This window comes from Salvelinus fontinalis, chromosome 36 (genome assembly GCF_029448725.1).
Source record: "Salvelinus fontinalis isolate EN_2023a chromosome 36, ASM2944872v1, whole genome shotgun sequence".
Lineage (NCBI taxonomy): Eukaryota > Metazoa > Chordata > Actinopteri > Salmoniformes > Salmonidae > Salvelinus > Salvelinus fontinalis.
Genome location: NC_074700.1, coordinates 24,106,436 through 24,126,316, shown reverse-complemented (window position 1 = coordinate 24,126,316; position 19,881 = coordinate 24,106,436). Strand labels below are relative to the sequence as shown.

Here is a 19,881-nt window from a genome sequence, read left to right as displayed (position 1 = left end):
GATTTCCCTATATGAACTAACTCAGTAAAACCTTTTGAAATGGTTTCAGGTTGTTTATTTTTGTTCAGTATACTTTCTAGCTACATTTAAATGGGGCCTACCCTAGCTTCCTCGAATAAGTTACAGGTAACTGACAAAAAATAAAGAAATCATCCGGTGTTTTACTATGGCATTGGGCCACCACAGCTTCAATGCACCTTGGCATAGATCCTACAAGTGTCTGGAACTCTTGGAGGGATGCAGACACCATTCTTCTCCAAAAAAAGCAATAATTTTGTGTTTTGTTGATGGTGGTGGGAAATGCGGTCTCATGCACCGCTCCAGAATCTCCCATAAGTGTTCAGCTGGGTTGAGTTCTGGAGACTGAGACACACACCCTTTAAACCCCTTGTGCTCATTTGAGACCCCTCTTTCAACGTGGGCAACTGGGCATTTTTAAACATGACCCTAAGCATGATGGGATGTTAGGTGTGGTTCCTGAGTTAATTAAGGAACTATGTGGAGCCACCTGCTTTCAATATACGTTGTAGCCCTCATATACTCAAATGTTTCCTGTATTTGGGCAGTTACATGTACCTCTTGTGACCTACATTTGCAGGCGCACTAACAATGTAATAACAAGACCTATTTTATGGGAAGTAGGCCTAAAACACTTCATACATCCTCAATCTAATGGCTTTTGATGCTGAAACTGGTTGATGAGGATGTGAGCTTCTAGCTCCAGAAATGCATTTTGGGTAATCTTAGTGGTTCGCGGGGGGGGGGGGGGGGGGTTCAAGCGCTCGTCTTCTGCTTCTGCTAGTAAATAAACACACACGCCTAATTTATCAGTTAATAACACAATCAGACTTGGCAGTTAGCGAACAACCGTATTCTGTCTCGTGCTGTGAGCTAATAGCTAACGGAAGCTAACACATTCTTAAACAAGTCGCCAGCAACCCAGATCTGTTGACAATCGGAAAGGATTAGATTTGATCCATCATCTAACGAGAAGGAACCCGGGTTGAGTGGAGAGGGAAAATGGAAAAGCAGTTGTTTGGAGGAGTTGCCGGTGGAGATAGCCCTGCGCAGCCGGGAGTACCGAATCGAAACAAGCCTCGGACGTTGGTCACCTCTGGGTCGAAACAGGATAGCGTGGAGACATTGGACAGGTGATAGGTTATTTTGATATTGGTACACAACTGTTACAATGTTAGGATCATTTACACTGGGCAGTGTCGCGCATAGCAGAGCGAATGTCTCTTTCGTAGGCTGCAGTCTAGACAATTGTTTACCATATGTTGTTACAAAACAGTTATAATGTTGTGCTTTGGCTGATGGGCGATGTCGTTGTCTGCATGCATTTGGGGGACTTGTTTGACATATGTTGTTAGTGTAATTTTCAACGAAAAAGCGACAGTTTTAATGTTTGCTTTTCAAAGCGTTGCACTGCTCTGCAACATGCATTCGATTATTGTCCAGTGAAACAAAGCAGTACATTCATCTCTAATAGCTGACTTGTGTGTCGTGTATTTCAGCATTCAGCAATGAGCGCTCCAGATGGACGCGTAGGAATCTGTGCCAAGTGAACACGCCTCAGTTATAAAGCCGTGTCTTTGCCAGCAGGAATCGGCCTAACCGCGACCTTTTTTAGCCCAGAATGTTGCACACAGGCTTATTTATTGTGACGCAACTACGGTGTCTGGCTGTCTAGTCTAGCCTAGGTTTATGGTATCTCTCCAATAGGCTAATGATTTACAGTTGATAGTAAACATGTATATCGCCATCGTTCAATTCAAGGGGCTTTATTAGCATGGGAAACATAAGTTTACATTGCCAAAGCAAGTGAAATAGATAATAAACAAAAGGGAAATAATAATTAAATTAAAAGTAAACAGACAAAAGTTCCAAAATAATAAAGACATTTCAAATGTCATATGTCTATAAACAGTGTTCTAACAATGTGCAAATAGTTAAACTACAAAATGGAACAGAAATACATATGGGTTGTATTTACAATGGTGTTTGTTCTTCACTGGTTGCCCTTTTCTTGTGACATCAGATCACAAATCTTGCTGCTGTGATGGCACACTGTGGTATTTCACCCAATAGATATAGAAGTTTATCAAAATTGTATTTGTTTTCAAATTCTTTTTGGATCTGTGTAATCTGAGGGAAATATGTGTCTCTAATATGGTCATACATTTGGCAGGAGGTTAGGAAGTGCAGCTCAGTTTCCACCTCATTTTGTGGGCGGTGTGTACATAACATGTCTTCTCTTGAGAGCCAGGTCTGCCTACGGCGGCATTTCTCAATAGCAAGGCTATGCTCACTGAGTCTATACATAGTCGAAGATTTCCTTAATTTTGGGTCAGTCACAGTGGTCAGGTATTCGGTCACTGTGTCCCCTATGTTTAGGGCCAAATATTATTCTAGTTTGCTCTGTTTTGTTAATTCTTTCCAATGTGTCAAGTAATTATTATCTTTTAGTTTTCTCATGATTTGGTTGGGTCTCTCTCTCCCTTGAACCCTCTGTCCCCCTCTCCCTCCCTGTCTGTCTCGCTGTCATCATATCTGTGTACCCTCATCCCTCTCTTTTTCACTCTGTCTTTCCCTCTCTCCCTTATGTCTCTCTCTTCCTTCTCACTTTCTGTATATCCCCTGTCTCCCTCCCCTGTATCCCGTCTCCCTCCTCCCTCGGCTCCTCCTTCCTCCCTCCTTCCATCCCTCCTCCAGTCCTACAGGTTCTCATGTAGAGTGGTGTAAGCAGCTGATAGCAGCCACCATCTCCAGCCAGATATCATCTGTACCCGCAGACACTGCATCCGGAGACTGCAAGGTGGGACACACACACAGCCATACAATAACAGGTTTAGACACACATTCATCACACAGTTGTGTTTTCTGACTGACAGGATTGGAGGAGGACAGATCTCCCAAGGGTGAGGTTAATTAACCACAGCTGCATCAGTGTCTGTGTCTGTGCTTATACACTTCAAGTAACTGTGTAGAGTGGGATTTGGGTCGTAGTCTACATCAACTGACTCAGTCATGCCAGTCATTCTTCTACGTCAACTGACTATTTTGCGTCCAGTCTAGTCCACACCAGGGTTTCCCAAACTCTGTCCAGGGCCCCACTGGGGGCACGTTTTGGTTTTCCCCCCAACACTACACAGCTGGTTGAAATAATCAACGCTTGATGATGAGTTGGTTATTTGAATCAGCTGTGTAGCGCTGGGACAAACCCCAAAATGGACCAAGTTTGGGAAACCCTGGTCTAAAGCATTATTTTAGAGGTTTATAGATTTGTATTTAGTGTGTCAATGCTTCTCTCACCGCCTGTTGCAGCTTTGCCTCCTGGTGATGTTAGTGTCCACTAGGCTTATCTCTGTGTGTGTGTGTGTGTGTTGTCTGTAACCCACAGGTGTCCAAGCGGTCTGTTCTGACTGTAAGATTTAAAGACTGTTACTGCTTCCACCCACCAAAAGTCCATTAATATTAAAATGGGTTATCTTACTACTTGACAAGCTGTCAAGGAGCGTGTGGAATACAGAGCTGTGTAGAAAACCGGTTTTCCTATGTGATGACCTACTCTTCTATGGCTGTCTCAAGCTCTCAGCTAATTCTTTGTGTGTTGTAGTTTGTAGGAGCTGCTGTTTTGACTGTCCGTGTCTCTCTCACTTTCAAGACTACAGATACTCTGGTCTACAGACTTCAATGTGTTACTCTAGCCTGTCTGTCTGGTCTACAGACGTCAAGGTGTTACTGTAGCCTGTCTGTCTGGTCTACAGACGTCAAGGTGTTACTGTAGCCTGTCTGTCTGGTCTACAGACGTCAAGGTGTTACTGTAGCCTGTCTGTCTGGTCTACAGACTTCAAGGTGTTACTGTAGCCTGTCTGTCTGGTCTACAGACTTCAAGGTGTTACTGTAGCCTGTCTGTCTGGCCTATAGACTTCAAGGTGTTACTGTAGCCTGTCTGTCTGGCCTACAGACTTCAAGGTGTTACTCTAGCCTGTCTGTCTGGTCTACAGACGTCAAGGTGTTACTGTAGCCTGTCTGTCTGGTCTACAGACGTCAAGGTGTTACTGTAGCCTGTCTGTCTGGTCTACAGACTTCAAGGTGTTACTGTAGCCTGTCTGTCTGGTCTACAGACTTCAAGGTGTTACTGTAGCCTGTCTGTCTGGTCTACAGACTTCAAGGTGTTACTGTAGCCTGTCTGTCTGGTCTACAGACTTCAAGGTGTTACTGTAGCCTGTCTGTCTGGTCTACAGACTTCAAGGTGTTACTGTAGCCTGTCTGTAACGTTGTGTAGCTGCGCTCCCTTCTTCACTTCCTGTTAGAACTCCACTGATTCTAACTATTTGAATTTTTCTACAAAGCTCCGCCGCCCACACACGCCTCATATCCTGTCTCTGTTGAAGAGACATGACCTTTTGGGCCTCAAAGACCCTTTCATCAACTCTTCTGCCTTTTCTGCATTCTTGCTCTCTTTCTCTCACGTTCTCCCTCTCTCGCGCTCAAATTCTCTCTCCTTATTCTCTCTCTCTCGCGCTCAAATTCTCTCTCTCGTTCTCTTTCCTCCTTCACACTCAAGATAACTTGCAACTGTAACAGAATGAACTCTTCCTATTGCCCTCTGCTTCCACGGTTACCATGCCTCTCCCTGGTTAAGGACTCTATGGAAGGGGGACATACTTACCAGAGCAACAGTGACTCTGAGCTTCCTGATAATGCTTTGGCAAGTCTCTCTTCTATCCCTCCATCCCTCTCTCCTGCCCCTTATGATATATGCTAATTACCAGACGCTTTTATCTAAAGAGACTTAGTCATGCGTGCAAACATTTTACGTATGGGTGTCCCGAGCGGGAATCAAACCCACGATTCACGCTTGAGCCACATAGGGCCTTATGCCGCCTCTGACAGAGCTATAGACAAGGGAGAAGGAACAATCTCTCCATTTCCTTTCCCAATCTCTTTGATCCCTCTCTTCCACTTAACCCCTTCGTTTCACTCTCCCAGTGCCTAGCCCTCTCTTTGGCTTTCACCTCTGTTGGCTGTAGGTCTGTGACAGTGAGATGGTTCTGCTTAGGACCAGAGGTTCTGTTTAAAACGTTCTAGATCTGTTCCTTATTGTGGTTCTATGTTCTAGCCTCCAAGAGACGGAACCAAGCAGGTCCAGACGGATGAGGTTCCACTGGTACCGGGAGAAACCATCAAGGCTGTGGGTTAGTAGCTCTACGGTCTCTGTCTTCAGTCCCTCTCGGTCTCTGTCTCGGTCTCTGTCTCCCTCTAGAATCCATCCACTACTTTTCAGTGTACCCACCTCTCTCTCTGTCCAGATCTTTGTCTACATTTGACTTATTTACCCGTTTTCTCTCCTTTTCTGTTTTCCTCTCTTTCTTCAGCCTCGTACGAGAGCAGCGGTAGTTGTTGACATGTTTCAGACTTTCCTAGTTTGTTTCACGTGAAGAGCGACATCACTCAGTTTCCTGTTCCCCCACTAAACACTGTTTCAACACTGTGGTGTATTTGTTTGTTTGTCCCCTCAGCCAAGGATGTGATGTACATCTGTCCCTTCACGGGTTTGGTGACCGGAACCCTCACCAGCACCAACTATAAACTATACTTTATCAGTCTGGAGCGGGTAAGAGTACACACACACACACACACACACACACACACACACACACACACACACACACACACACACACACACACACACACACACACACACACACTTGACCCTTGTTTGTTCACCCAACTCTTTATTTAAAACTTTTATATGTAAAGTTCCTCATCCTATTCCTGTACTATCCTGTCCCATTCCCATCTAATCCCTGTCCCATTTCCATTTAATCCCTGTCCCATTTCCGTCTGATCCCTGTCCCATTTCCGTCTGATCCCTGTCCCATTTCCGTCTGATCCCTGTCCCATTTCCGTCTGATCCCTGTCCCATTTCCGTCTGATCCCTGTCCCATTTCCGTCTGATCCCTGTCCCATTTCCGTCTGATCCCTGTCCCATTTCCGCCTGATCCCTGTCACATTTCCGTCTGATCCCTGTCCCATTTCCGCCTGATCCCTGTCCCATTCCCGTCTGATCCCTGTCCCATTCCCGTCTGATCCCTGTCCCATTCCCGTCTGATCCCTGTCCCATTCCCGTCTGATCCCTGTCCCATTCCCGTCTGATCCCTGTCCCATTCCCGTCTGATCCCTGTCCCATTCCCGTCTGATCCCTGTCCCATTCCCGTCTGATCCCTGTCCCATTCCCGTCTGATCCCTGTCCCATTTCCGTCTGATCCCTGTCTCATTCCCGTCTAATCCCTGTCCCATTCCCGTCTGATTCCCGTCCCGTTCCCAGGATACTCCCTTCATCCTGGATGTGAACCTGGGAGCGATCAGCCGTCTAGAGACCATCAGTGTTCAGAGTCATGGAGAGAACACAAGGGGCATGGAGATAGTCTGTAAGGTGAACGTTAGATTGCACTCAAATATATTATCTATAGCATCAGTATACATCAAGTTTTATGTATGGGTTGTGCAAATTGTTCTGTCAGTTATCAATTTGTAATGAAACCTCTATCTCTCCCTCTCTCCATCAGGACATGCGGAGTCCCAGGTTTGCCTATAAGGAGGATGCCAGCCAACCAGAGATTGTGGAGGTTCTAGCTAAACACACCTTCCCCCTATCAAACGACCTGGTGAGACCTATCAATCACTCTCCTAGCAGCCTGATAGGTGCAGAGATGTCACTCAACCAGAATGGGGTGGGAGTTAAAGATCCCAGCAGCCTAATAGGTGCAGGGATGTGTTCCTCAAAACGGGGAAGGCTCTTAATTAGAATTTATATATTGGTTTGTTCGGAAAACTATCACTCGAGGGGGATCATAACATGGGGTGGAGTCTTAGAATCCTTGCTGGTTGATTGGTTGAAAGACCTGCCACTCACTGTCCCTGGCCTATCCCATTGCAGCCCCTGTTTGCCTTCCTGTATAAGGAGGAGTTTCCTGTGGATGGGTGGAAGGTGTATGACCCCATGGCAGAGTACAAGAGACAGGTAACCATGGAAGTTAGTACTTTAGATTGTAAATATGTACTGAATATTAGCTAATAGACATGTTCACTTAGATAAGGCAAAGTTGTATTTTCACTCAAGACCGAAAGGTTTATATCAGTGAGATTAGCATGTGTCTAGATGCATTTAATCACTCCTACTCACTCATCTCCCACTAGTTCTGTATATTGGGGTAGTTCAGCAGGTGTGTAGAAAGCCTTACTCTGATTCATCCACACTCCCACAATCCTTTGAGGTGAATGTACATTGATTCTTGAAGTCTTTGAAATGTTTCATGTAAGACTAGTTCATATCAGCTGTTGTTCAGTACTTGTAGCAGTGATCCTGTTGTTGTCCCCCCCCCAGGGTCTCCCCAACGAGAGTTGGACCATCAGCAAGATGAACAGTAGTTATGAGGTGTGTGACACCTACCCTGCCCTGGTCGTCATCCCCACCAGCATCGAGGACGACCACCTCAAACGAGTGGTGGCCTTTAGGGCTAGGCACCGCATACCGGTATGCATCTCTCTCTCTCTGGGAAAATTACAGTGAAAGTTGCCTCCAAAGTTACCAGGCTAAATCAGTGAGGATGGTACTTAAAACCCCCCTAGGTGTTATCATGGATCCACCCGGAGAGCCAGGCCACTATAGTCCGTAGCAGTCAGCCTTTAGTGGGCCCCTCTGACCGGCGCTGCAAGGAGGACGAGAGATACCTCCAGACCATCATGGATGCCAACGCTCAGTCTCACAAACTCACCATCTTTGACGCCCGACAGAGCAGCGTGGCAGACAACAACAAGGTAGAGTTGTTAAATCAAGGAGCTACATCGCTGTGTTAAGCTGCTTCCACCACGTCTTCTTTTTCACTCTACTTATTTCCCCCCTACCACCCCCTACCTCCTTCCGTCCACCCCCTACCTCCTTCCTTCCACCCCCTACCTCCTTCCTTCCACCCCCTACCTCCTTCCTTCCACCCCCTACCTCCTTCCTTCCACCCCCTACCTCCTTCCTTCCTTCCACCCCCTACCTCCTTCCTTCCTTCCACCCCCTACCTCCTTCCTTCCTTCCACCCCCTACCTGCTTCCTTCCTTCCACCCCCTACCTGCTTCCTTCCCCCTACCTGCTTCCTTCCCCCTACCTGCTTCCTTCCTTCCACCCCCTACCTGCTTCCTTCCTTCCACCCCCTACCTGCTTCCTTCCTTCCACCCCCTACCTGCTTCCTTCCTTCCACCCCCTACCTGCTTCCTTCCTTACACTCCCTACCTGCTTCCTTCCTTACACTCCCTACCTGCTTCCTTCCTTCCACCCCCAACCTCCTTCCTTCCTTCCACCCCCTACCTGCTTCCTTCCTTCCACCCCCTACCTGCTTCCTTCCTTCCACCCCCTACCTGCTTCCTTCCTTCCACCCCTACCTGCTTCCTTCCTTCCACCCCCTACCTGCTTCCTTCCTTCCACCCCCTACCTGCTTCCTTCCTTCCACCCCCTACCTCCTTCCTTCCTTCCACTCCCAACCTCCTTCCTTCCTTCCACCCCCTACCTCCTTCCTTCCACCCCTACCTGCTTCCTTCCTTCCACCCCTACCTGCTTCCTTCCTTCCACCCCTACCTGCTTCCTTCCTTCCACCCCTACCTGCTTCCTTCCTTCCACCCCCTACCTGCTTCCTTCCTTCCACCCCCTACCTGCTTCCTTCCTTCCACCCCCTACCTGCTTCCTTCCTTCCACCCCCTACCTGCTTCCTTCCTTCCACCCCCTACCTGCTTCCTTCCTTCCACCCCCTACCTCCTTCCTTCCTTCCACCCCCTACCTCCTTCCTTCCTTCCACCCCCTACCTGCTTCCTTCCTTCCACCCCCTACCTCCTTCCTTCCTTCCACCCCCTACCTCCTTCCTTCCTTCCACTCCCTACCTCCTTCCTTCCTTCCACTCCCAACCTCCTTCCTTCCTTCCACCCCCAACCTCCTTCCTTCCTTCCACTCCCTACCTCCTTCCTTCCTTCCACTCCCTACCTCCTTCCTTCCTTCCACTCCCAACCTCCTTCCTTCCTTCCACCCCCTACCTCCTTCCTTCCACCCCCAACCTCCTTCCTTCCTTCCACCCCCAACCTCCTTCCTTCCTTCCACCCCCAACCTCCTTCCTTCCTTCCACTCCCTACCTCCTTCCTTCCTTCCACTCCCTACCTCCTTCCTTCCTTCCACTCCCTACCTCCTTCCTTCCTTCCACTCCCTACCTCCTTCCTTCCTTCCACTCCCTACCTCCTTCCTTCCTTCCACTCCCTACCTCCTTCCTTCCTTCCACTCCCTACCTCCCTCCTTCCTTCCTTCCACTCCCTACCTCCTTCCTTCCTTCCTTCCTTCCACTCCCAACCTCCTTCCTTCCTTCCTTCCTTCCACTCCCAACCTCCTTCCTTCCTTCCTTCCTTCCACTCCCAACCTCCTTCCTTCCTTCCTTCCACTCCCAACCTCCTTCCTTCCTTCCTTCCTTCCACTCCCAACCTCCTTCCTTCCTTCCTTCCACTCCCAACCTCCTTCCTTCCTTCCTTCCACTCCCAACCTCCTTCCTTCCTTCCTTCCAGGCTAAGGATGGTGGTTATGAGAGTGAGAGTTTCTATCCCAATGTAGAACTCAACTTCCTGGAGATCCCCAACATCCACGTGATGAGAGAGTCACTGAGGAAACTGAAGGAAGTGGTCTACCCTAGTATAGACGAGGCTCACTGGCACTCTGCAGTCGACCAGACACACTGGCTAGAGTACATACGGGTAAGGAGGACTCTCTGTCTTTTCTCTGAGTTTCGCTCTCTCTTTTGCACACACACTATGATAATGGTGCCGGAGCGAATGGCTGAAATTTTACAGGCTCTTAACCAACTGTGCTGTTTTTTTTGGGGGGGGGGGGGGTTTCACATTGTTTGTAACTCATTTTGTACATAAAGTTACTGCTACCGTCTCATGACTGAAAAGAGCTTCTGGACATCAGAACAGCGATAACTCACCTCGACTGGACCAAGATTTTTTTCTTTAATGAGTCCGTTGTGAAGGATACACTGTTTTGTCGAGACAAGGCCCAAATCCCTGTCATCCGCATGAAGAAAAGACTGAGAAAAAGGAGGAGGGCGGGGGGGTGCCTTGTAAGAATTTGCGGACGAGTAGGTAAGCCACCACTACCCTCTATTGGCGAACGTGCAATCATTGGAAAACAAACTGGACGATCTACGATTAAGACTATACTACCAACAGGATATTAAAAACTGTAGTATCTTATGTTTCACCGAGACGTGGCTGAACGACATGGATAATATAGAGCTGGCTGGCTTCTCCGTGTGTCGGCAGAACAGAGCAGCTATGTCTGGTAAGAAGACGGGCGAGGGTGTGTGTCTATTTTTCAATAACTGCTGGTGCGCGATATCTAATATTAAAGATGTCTTGAGGTATTGCTCACCTGCAGTGGTGGAAAAAATACTCAAGGATGATAATTAACAGAAAATGACTCAAGTGAAAGTTGCCCAGTAAAATACTAAGTTACCCAGTAAAAGTATCTGATTTTAAATGTACTTAAGTACAGTGGTGGAAAAAGTACTCAAAACGTCATACTTGATTAAAAGTAAATGCTATATATCAAATTCCTTATATTAAGTAAACCAGACGGCACAATTTTTGTATGATTTTTAATTAGGAGCACACTCCAACACTCAGACATCCTTTACAAACACAGTATTTGTGTTTCGTGAGTGCCAGATCAGAGGCAGTATGGATGACAAAGCATTATATTGACAGGTGCCATAATTCTGTCCTGCTGTAGCATTCTAAATGTAACGAGTACTTTTAGATGTCAAGGAAAAGGTATAGAGTTAAGTACATCATTTTCTTTAGGAGTGAAGTGGAGTAAAAGTTGTCAAATATAAAGAGTAAAGTACAGATACCCAAAAAAACGACTTAAGTAGTACTTTACACCACTGCTTGCCTGAGGTAGAATACCTCACGATAAGCTGTAGACCACACTATCTACCAAGAGAGTTCTCATCTATATTATTCGTAGCCTTCTATTTACCACCACAAATCGATGCTGGCACTAAGACTGTACTCAACGAGCTGTATAAGGTCAGAAGCAAACAAGAAAATGCTCATCCAGAAGCGGCGCTCCTAGTGGCCGGGGATTTTAATACAGGCAAACTTAAATCCGTTTGATCTCATTTCTGTCAGCATGTCAACTCTAGACCACCTTTACTCCACACCGAGACGCATACATTTGGCAATGACCACAATTCTATCCTCCTGATTCCTGCTTACAAGCAAAAGCTAAAACAGTGACTCGCTCAATACGGAAGTGGTCAGATGACGTGAATTCTACACTACAGGACTGTTTTGCTACCACAGACTGGAATATGTTCCGGGATTCATCCAATGGCATTGAGGAGTATACTACCTCAGTCACCGGCTTCATCAATACATTTTGGGGGCTCCCGAGTGGCGCAGCAGTCTAAGGCACTGCATCTCAGTGCTAGAGGCGTCACTACAGACCCTGGGTTGTTTCCAGGCTGAATCACAACCGGCCGTGATTGGGAGTCCCATAGGGTGGCGCACAATTGGCCCAGCGTCGTTAGGGTTTGGCCGGGTTAGGCCTTCATTGTAAATAAGAATTTGTTAACTGACTTGCCTAGTTCAATAAAAGTACATCAACGACGTCATCCCCACAGTGACCGTACGTACATAGCCCAACCAGAAGCCATGGATTACAGGCAACGCTCTCAGACGAACCATCAAACAGGCCAAGCGTCAATACAGGACTGAGATTAAATCATACTACGCCGCCTCTGACGCATATTGGATGTGGCAGGGCTTGAAAACTATTAAGGATTACAAAGGGAAACCCAGCCGTGAGCCATCATAGTCCCTGTGCCCAAGAAAGTGAATGTAACCTGCCTAAAATGATTACCGCCCCGTAGCACGCACGTCAGTAGCCATGCAGTGCTTTGAAAGGCTGGTCATGGCTGACATCAGAACCATTATTCCAGAAACCCTAGACCCACTCCAATTCTCATACCGCTCCAACAGATCCACAGATGACACAATCTCAATTGCACTCCACACTGCCCTTTCTCATCTGGACAAAAGGAACACATATGTGAGAATGCTGTTCATTGACTACAGCTCAGCATTCAACACCATAGTGCCCTCAAAGCACATCAATAAGCTAATGACCCTGGGACTAAACACCTCCCTCTGCAACTGGATCCTGGACTTCCTGACGGGCTGGCCCCAGGTGGTAAGGGTAGGTAGCAGCACATCTGCCATGCTGATCCTCAACACGGGATCCTCAGCACCCCTCAGGGGTGCGTGCTTAGTCCCCTCCTGTATTCCCTGTTCACCATCGACTGTGTGGCCAAGACCAACTCCAACACCAAGTTTGCTGACGACACAACAGTGGTAGGCCTGATCACCGACAATGATGAGACAGCCTATAGGGAGGAGGTCAGAGACTGCCAGGACAACAACCCTCTCCCTCACTGTGAGCAAGACAAGGGAGCTGATCCTGGACTACAGGAAAAGGAGGGCCGAGCAGGCTCCCATGAATATTGACAGGGCGGAAGTGGAGCGGGTCGAGAGTTTCACGTTCCCCATGTCCACATCATCAACTATCATGGTCCTCTTCAGTTGTTTTCCCCCTCAGGAGACTGAAAAGATTTGGCATGTGTCCCCAGATCCTCAAAAAGTTCTACAGCTGCACCATCGAGAGCATCCTGTCTGGTTGCATCACCGCCTGGTATGGCAACTGCTTGGCATCCGACCGTAAGGTGCTACAGAGGGCAATGCGTACGGCCAAGCTTCCTGACATCCAGGACCTACAGTTGAAGTCAGAAGTTTACATACACTTAGGTTGGAGTCATTAAAACTCGTTTTTCAACCACTCCACAAATTTCTTGTTAACAAACTATAGTTTTGGCAAGTCTGTTAGGACATCTACTTTGTGCATGACACAAGTCATTTTTCCAACAGATGTTTACCGACAGATTATCTCACTTATAATTCACTATATCACAATTCCAGTGGGTCAGAAGTTTACATACACTAAGTTGACTGCCTTCAAACGGTTTGGAAAATTCCAGAAAATTGTCATGGCTTTAGAAGCTTCTGATAGGCTAATTGACATAATTTGAGTCAATTGGAGGTGTACCTGTGGATGTATTTCAATGCCTACCTTCAAACTCCGTGCCTCTTTGCTTGACATCATGGGAAAATCAAAAGAAATCTGCCAAGACCAGCCAAAATTGTAGACCTCCACAAGTCTGGTTCATCCTTGGGAGCAATTTCCAAACACCTGAAGGTACCATGTTGATCTGTACAAACAATAGTACGCAAGTATGAACACAATGGGACCACGCAGCCGTCATACCACTCAGGAAGGAGACGCGTTCTGTCTCCTAGAGATTAACGTACTTTGGTGCGAAAAGTGCAAATCAACAGCAAAGGACCTTGAAGATGCTGGAGGAAACAGGTACAAAAGTATCTCCAGTTGAAGCCGAAAGTTTACATACACCTTAGCCAAATACATTTTAAACTCAGTTTTTCACAATTCCTGACATTTAATCCAAGTAAAAATGCCCTGTCTTAGGTCAGTTAGGATCACTACTTTATTTTAAGAATGTGAAATGTCAGAATAATAGTAGAGAGAATTATTCATTTCAGTTTTTATTTCTTTCATCACATTCCCAGTGGGTCAGAAGTTGTAAGGGTGATCATGTTGTGGGGGTGCTTTGCTGCAGGAGGGACTGGTGCACTTCACAAAATAGATTGCATCATGAGGGAGGAAAATTATGTGGATATATTGAAGCAACATCTAAAGACATCAGTCAGGAAGTTAAAGCTTGGTCGCAAATTGACAATGACCCCAAGCATACTGCCAAAGTTGTAGCAAAATGGCTTAAAGACAACAAAGTCAAGGTATTGGAGTGGCCATCACAAAGCCCTGACCTCAATCCTATATAATTTTTTGGGAGCAGAACTGAAAAAGCGTGTGCGAGCAAGGAGGCCTACAAACCTGACTCAGTTACACCAGCTCTGTCAGGAGGAATGGGCCAAAATTCACCAACTTATTGTGGGCAGCTTGTGGAAGGTTACCTGAAACATTTGACCCAAGTTAAACAATTTAAAGGCAATGCTACCAAATACTAATTGAGTGTATGTAAACTTCTGACCCACTGGGAATGTGATGATAGAAATAAAAGCTGAAATAAATCATTCTCTCTACTATTATTCTGACATTTCACATTCTTAAAATAAAGTAGTGATCCTAACTGACTTAAGACAGGGAATTTTTACTATGATCAAATGTCAGGAATTGTGAAAAAGGCAGTGTCAGAGGAAGGCCCCAAAAATTGTCAAAGACTCCAAACACCCAAGTCAGACTGTTCTCTCTGCTACAGCACAGCAAGCGGTACCGAAGCGCGAAGTCTAGGACCAAAACAGCTTCTACCCCCAAGCCATAAGACTGCTGATCAATTAATCAAATGGCCACCCAGACTATTTACATTGACCCCCCCCCCCCCCCTCTCACTTTACACTACTTGCTGTTTATTATCTATGCACAGTCACCGGTACCCCTTGTTATGTAATTTTCTTGTGTTACTTTTACTATGTTTTTTAAAAACTTTAGTTTATTTAGTAGATATTTTCTTAACTCTATTTCTCGAACTGCGTTGTTGGTTAAGGGCTTATAAGTAAGCATTTCACTGATGGGTCAACACCTGTTGTGTTCAGCATTTCACTGATGGGTCAACACCTGTTGTGTTCAGCATTTCACTGATGGGTCAACACCTGTTGTATTCAGCATTTCACTGATGGGTCAACACCTGTTGTGTTCAGCATTTCACTGATGGGTCAACACCTGTTGTGTTCAGCATTTCACTGATGGGTCAACACCTGTTGTGTTCAGCATTTCACTGATGGGTCAACACCTGTTGTTCTGCGCATGTGACAAATAACATTTGATTTGACACACACAAAGGGGTGGTTCATAGATCAGGCTTACTGTCACTAAATCTCCCCCTAGCTGCTCCTGACGGGTGCGGTGCGTATAGCTGACAAGCTGGAGTCTGGTAAGACCTCTGTGATGGTCCACTGTAGTGATGGGTGGGACCGGACGACCCAGCTCACCTCTCTGGCCATGCTGATGCTGGACAGCCACTACCGCACCCTGAGAGGATTCCAGGTGGGTAGGAGGGATGGATAAAGGGAGAGGGGGAAAGAGAAGGGGGTAAAGGCTGTCTGTGGACAATTGTCGCAGTGACAGCTTGAACATTCTATAGTCGTCCGACATCAGAATTGTCCTGGTCGTTTTGAAAAGTATAAACACAAAAGCGACATCAACAGCCTAGTGGTCCAAAGAGCATACCTGCTGTATTTGAACACAAATAAACCGTTTTCAAATTATTTTAGTTAGTTAATTTTGGGTGCCTTGTTTGCTAGATTGACAGTCTAAACAATGTGTTGGTTAGTTTCTAGTTTGTCAGCTAGTTAATAATGACCAGAGCCCAGCTGACATAACTTCAGCTACTTCTCATTCATTATTACAAGAAGAACAATCTCAAGATCACTAGAACTTGTGCAGTGCCTTGTTGGTGAGGGAGGTTTCTGTCGTCGGTTCTGTAAAGTATAAGAGCTGTGTCTCCTCAGGTGCTGTTGGAGAAGGAGTGGATCAGCTTCGGACACAAGTTTGCTGCGGTGAGGAGTGTGTGTTTTTATATGGTTTCCTGTGGGGGTTTTCTATACAGGTGTGTGTGTGAGGGGCTCTTTGTGTAATAACGTGTGTTTTTCAGCGTGTGGGTCATGGGGATGAGAACCATGCCAACTCGGAGAGATCGCCTCTCTTTATCCAGTTTATAGACTGTGTCTGGCAGATGAACAGACAGGTGAGTGTCAACCTGCCACACACACAGTACATGCATGTACACACATCTGATGAGACTTCCCTGCTACACACAAACATGCACGTGCACACACACACTATCGTTTAGTTATACTTTTTTCTTTCTGTCTATTTGTTCCTAGTTCCCTGCAGCGTTTGAGTTTAATGAGTTGTTCCTGATAACCATTCTGGACCACCTCTATAGTTGTCTATTTGGTACGTTCCTCTACGACAGCGAACAGGAGAGAGTGGCCAAGGTACGTACCATTTCTTTGCTAATGGGGGTGGGAGGTTGGGTCACAATGAGTTGAAGTTCTCATCTGGTCTCTTACTGTAAAGCTATGTGTGGAATGTTGATTAACTCATGCCTGTCTCTCTTTCCTCCTCAACAGGAAGTCCAGACAAAGACAGTCTCTCTGTGGTCCTATATCAACAGTCAACCAGAGGACTTCACCAACCCGTTCTATGTGGACTATGAGCACCAGGTCTTGTACCCTCTAGCTAGCGTCAGACACCTGGAGCTGTGGACCGGGTACTACGTACGATGGAACCCCCGTATGAGGCCGCAGGTAGGGGTGGGTTGTGGAGGGGGTGGTGGTGGGTGTTGTGAAGACAGACCTGACTGTGTGTTGGTTTACGGCTTGTTCTTTCTAACTCTGCATCTCGCTCTCATCAGATGCCGGTGCACCAGAACCTGAAGGAGTTGTTGTTCCTGAGAGCAGAGTTACAGAGGAAGGTAGAGGAGTTGGAGAGAGAAGCCTCTTCATCACGCGGCTCTCTCTCGTCTTCATCAGAACACACATCATCACCCTCACACAGTGGCAGCACGCCCCTACACACCATTGTTTAATACAGTACACACACACATACACACCTGAATGCAGTACCCATCACAGAACTGAACACAGACACGTAACCACTTGTTTGTTCGGCTTCGTATTCCTGAATCAGTTTTTCACATCGTGTTTTTATCATAAAGAACTAGAAAGTTTAACTTGAGAAACTAGGTACACGTTTGTAACAAAGTTTAATTTTTTTTGTATTGAAATGAAATTGTTGAAAAAGTATTGATAAAAAAAGCACCATAGTATTATACACATTTCTACCTACCTAAAGTATTATACTCTTTACAATTGACGACAGTTTCCAATATTAGAAATATGATGAATTCATAGACGACGTGTAGAAATATCAAGTGCACTTTTTTAAACACATTCGAGGAAGCATGTATTGAAGCATGTCATATCAAGTGGATCATTAAGGATACGTCCCAAATGGTACCCTATTTAGCCTGATCAAAAGCTGTGCACTGTGTAGGGTGGCATTTGGGACATAGCCCAAATAAGAGCGTTGTATATACTACTTAACCTTATCCAGCTGTGCCATAACTGGTACCTTGTAATATATAATGTGTGTCCTATTCCTGTCCTTCCCTTTCAATGTACCTGTCATGTGTTCCTATCAACATGTTCTATTCAAAGTCTGTGCACTCTTAAAAAGTCATCTTTGCCTTTCTATTCAATGTGTATTTTTTACTTATCCAGACTTATTGGTCATGTTTACACAGGCAACCCAATTCTGATCTTTTGCTCAGTTATTGACAAATCTGATCTGATGAATTGATGGAACAGATTTAGACTGCCTGTGTAAATGCACCCATGTGATTTTCTTCTCCTCTGCTGATGCCAAATCCTTTGTTTTGTGTTTGAACCTTTTACCCAGTGGTGCTTTTGTATTAGATTGCATTTCTACTAGTGTTTTTACCAGGGGTGGAACTTTCACTTGGGACAGACATGTCGCCCCTCACATTATAAAATTGCATTTTTGTCCCCCCCAGTTTTATCATCTGAAGGTGATACAAAATGAGTGTGCTTTAGGACCTTGCGGACGCCTCTGAGCGGTCGGGTAGGCTGTTTGGAGTGTTTATTCGAATGGATAGCAAAATGTATATCTCCAGTACCAGTCAAAAGTTTGGACACATACTCATTCAAGGGTTTATCTTTATTTGTACATTGTAGAATAATAGTGAAGACATCAAAACTATGGAATCATGTAGTAACCAAAAAAGTGATAAACAAATCAAAATAGCCACCCTTTGTCAAGAATGTGGAAATCTGTCATCAAGGCATTCTCTCAAACAGCTTCATGAGGTAGTCACCTAGAATGCATTTCAATTAACAGGTGTGCCTTGTAAATAGTTAATTTGTGGACTTTTTTTTAACCTTAATGCGTTTGTGACAAGGTATGGGGTGGTATACAGAAGATAGCACTATTTGGTAAAAGACCAGCTCAAATAAGCAAAGATAAATTACAATCCATTATTACATGGAGGCCAGTCAAGAACTTTGAAAGTTTCTTCAAGTGCAGTCGCAAAAACCATCAAGCGCTATGATGAAACTGTCTCTCATGAGGACCGCCACAGGAATGGAAGACCCAGAGTTACCTCTGCTACAGAGGATAAGTTCATTAGAGTTACCAGCCTCAGAAATTGCAGCCCAAATAAATGCTTCAGAGTTCAAGTAACAGACACATCAACTGTTCAGAGGAGACTGCATGTATCAGGCCTTCATGGTCTAATTCCTGCAAAGAAACCACTACTAAAGGACACCAATAAGAAGAGACTTGCTTGGACAAAGAAACATGAGCAATGGACAATCTGTAATCTGTCCTTTGGCCTGATGAGTCCAAATTTGAGAATTTTGGTTCCAACCGCCTTGTCTTTGTGAGACGCAAAGTAGGTGAACGGATGATCTCCGAATGTGTGGTTTCCACCGTGAAGCATGGAGGAGGTGTGGGGGTGCTTTGCTGGTGACACGGATTTATTTAGAATTCAAGGCACACTTAACCAGTATGGCTACCACAGCATTCTGCAGCAATACGCCATCCCATCTGGTTTGGGCTTAGTGGGACTATCATAAGTTTTTCAAGACAATGACCCAACACACCTCCAGGCTGTGAATGGTCTATTTGACCAAGGAGAGTGCTAGAGTGCTGCATCAGATGACCTGTCCTCCACAATCACAAAACCTCAACCCATTTGAGATGGTTTGGGATGAGTTGGACAGCAGAGTGAAGGAAAAGCAGCCAACAAGTGCTCAGCATATGTGGGAACTCCTTCAAGACTGTTGGAAAAACATTCCAGGTGAAGCTGGTTGAGAGAATGCCAAGAGTGTACAAAGCTGTCAAAGACAAAGGGTGGCTACTTTGAAGAATATAAAATATATTTTGATAACACCTTTTTGGTTACTACATGATTCCATATGTGTTAATTCATAGTTTTGATGTCTTCACTATTCTTCTGCAATGTAGAAAATAGTTAAAAAAGAAAAACCCTTGAATGAGTTGGTGTCCAAACTTTTGACTGGTACTGTAAATAAAGAAAATCCCCCCCCCACTTCTAAAACCGAAGTTGCTCCCTTGGTTTTTACTCTAAGGCCTAACAAGATGGTAATGGTAGTCACTGATAATGTTCAACTCATAGGGCCCTCTTGTGGCCTTTAAGCCAAATAACAATACAGACCATCCTTTTCTCAACTATGGTGAAAGAAAAAAATATTTGATTTAATGCTCATTATTTGAGTGGCAATTGAATCAAATACCCATAAGTGGAAATAGGTACGTTTTTGCGTTGCTTGACCCTATACCCACGCCATTACCTAACTTCAATAGTCCGTAAGATGAACCTCATTTTTACATGCCTTTCCCTGATTGGTTAATAAGCCTACCTAACCTTTGACATTATGCATGTTTTCTGCTGTATTATAGTGGTTATAACAATTTAACTGTTTCCTATGTCATGCTTAAAATGTTCAACACTGTGCTGCACCTTCATTAAACAATTCTTTGTTAATCTCAAACATTTTTAAGCCTTGACCATGTGTATTTTACATGCCTGTCTAAGATATTCAAGCAGTTAGCATTATGCCTTGGTGCTTCTGTGGGTGACCAAAATG

General features: G+C 45.4%; 1 protein-coding gene across 2 annotated transcripts; it reads left to right on the top strand.

Annotated features, from left to right (window-relative positions):
* Nucleotides 1–766: 766 nt before the first annotated feature.
* LOC129835498 (myotubularin-related protein 1-like) lies at nucleotides 767–19,785 on the top strand. Of its 2 annotated transcripts, none has more exons than XM_055901149.1 (16): nucleotides 767–1,151; nucleotides 2,716–2,818; nucleotides 5,129–5,204; nucleotides 5,529–5,623; nucleotides 6,338–6,445; nucleotides 6,579–6,677; nucleotides 6,950–7,033; nucleotides 7,397–7,546; nucleotides 7,642–7,830; nucleotides 9,601–9,786; nucleotides 15,074–15,232; nucleotides 15,697–15,744; nucleotides 15,840–15,932; nucleotides 16,072–16,185; nucleotides 16,321–16,497; nucleotides 16,605–19,785. In XM_055901149.1, exons 1-16 carry the CDS (start codon nucleotides 1,021–1,023, stop codon nucleotides 16,776–16,778), a joined length of 1,986 nt encoding a protein of 661 aa, XP_055757124.1. In that variant the 5' UTR covers nucleotides 767–1,020; the 3' UTR covers nucleotides 16,779–19,785. The 2 variants fall into 2 exon arrangements, with proteins under 2 accessions (XP_055757124.1, XP_055757123.1); XM_055901148.1 differs by having other exon boundaries at nucleotides 6,950–7,045.
* The last annotated feature ends 96 nt before the right edge of the window (nucleotides 19,786–19,881 follow it).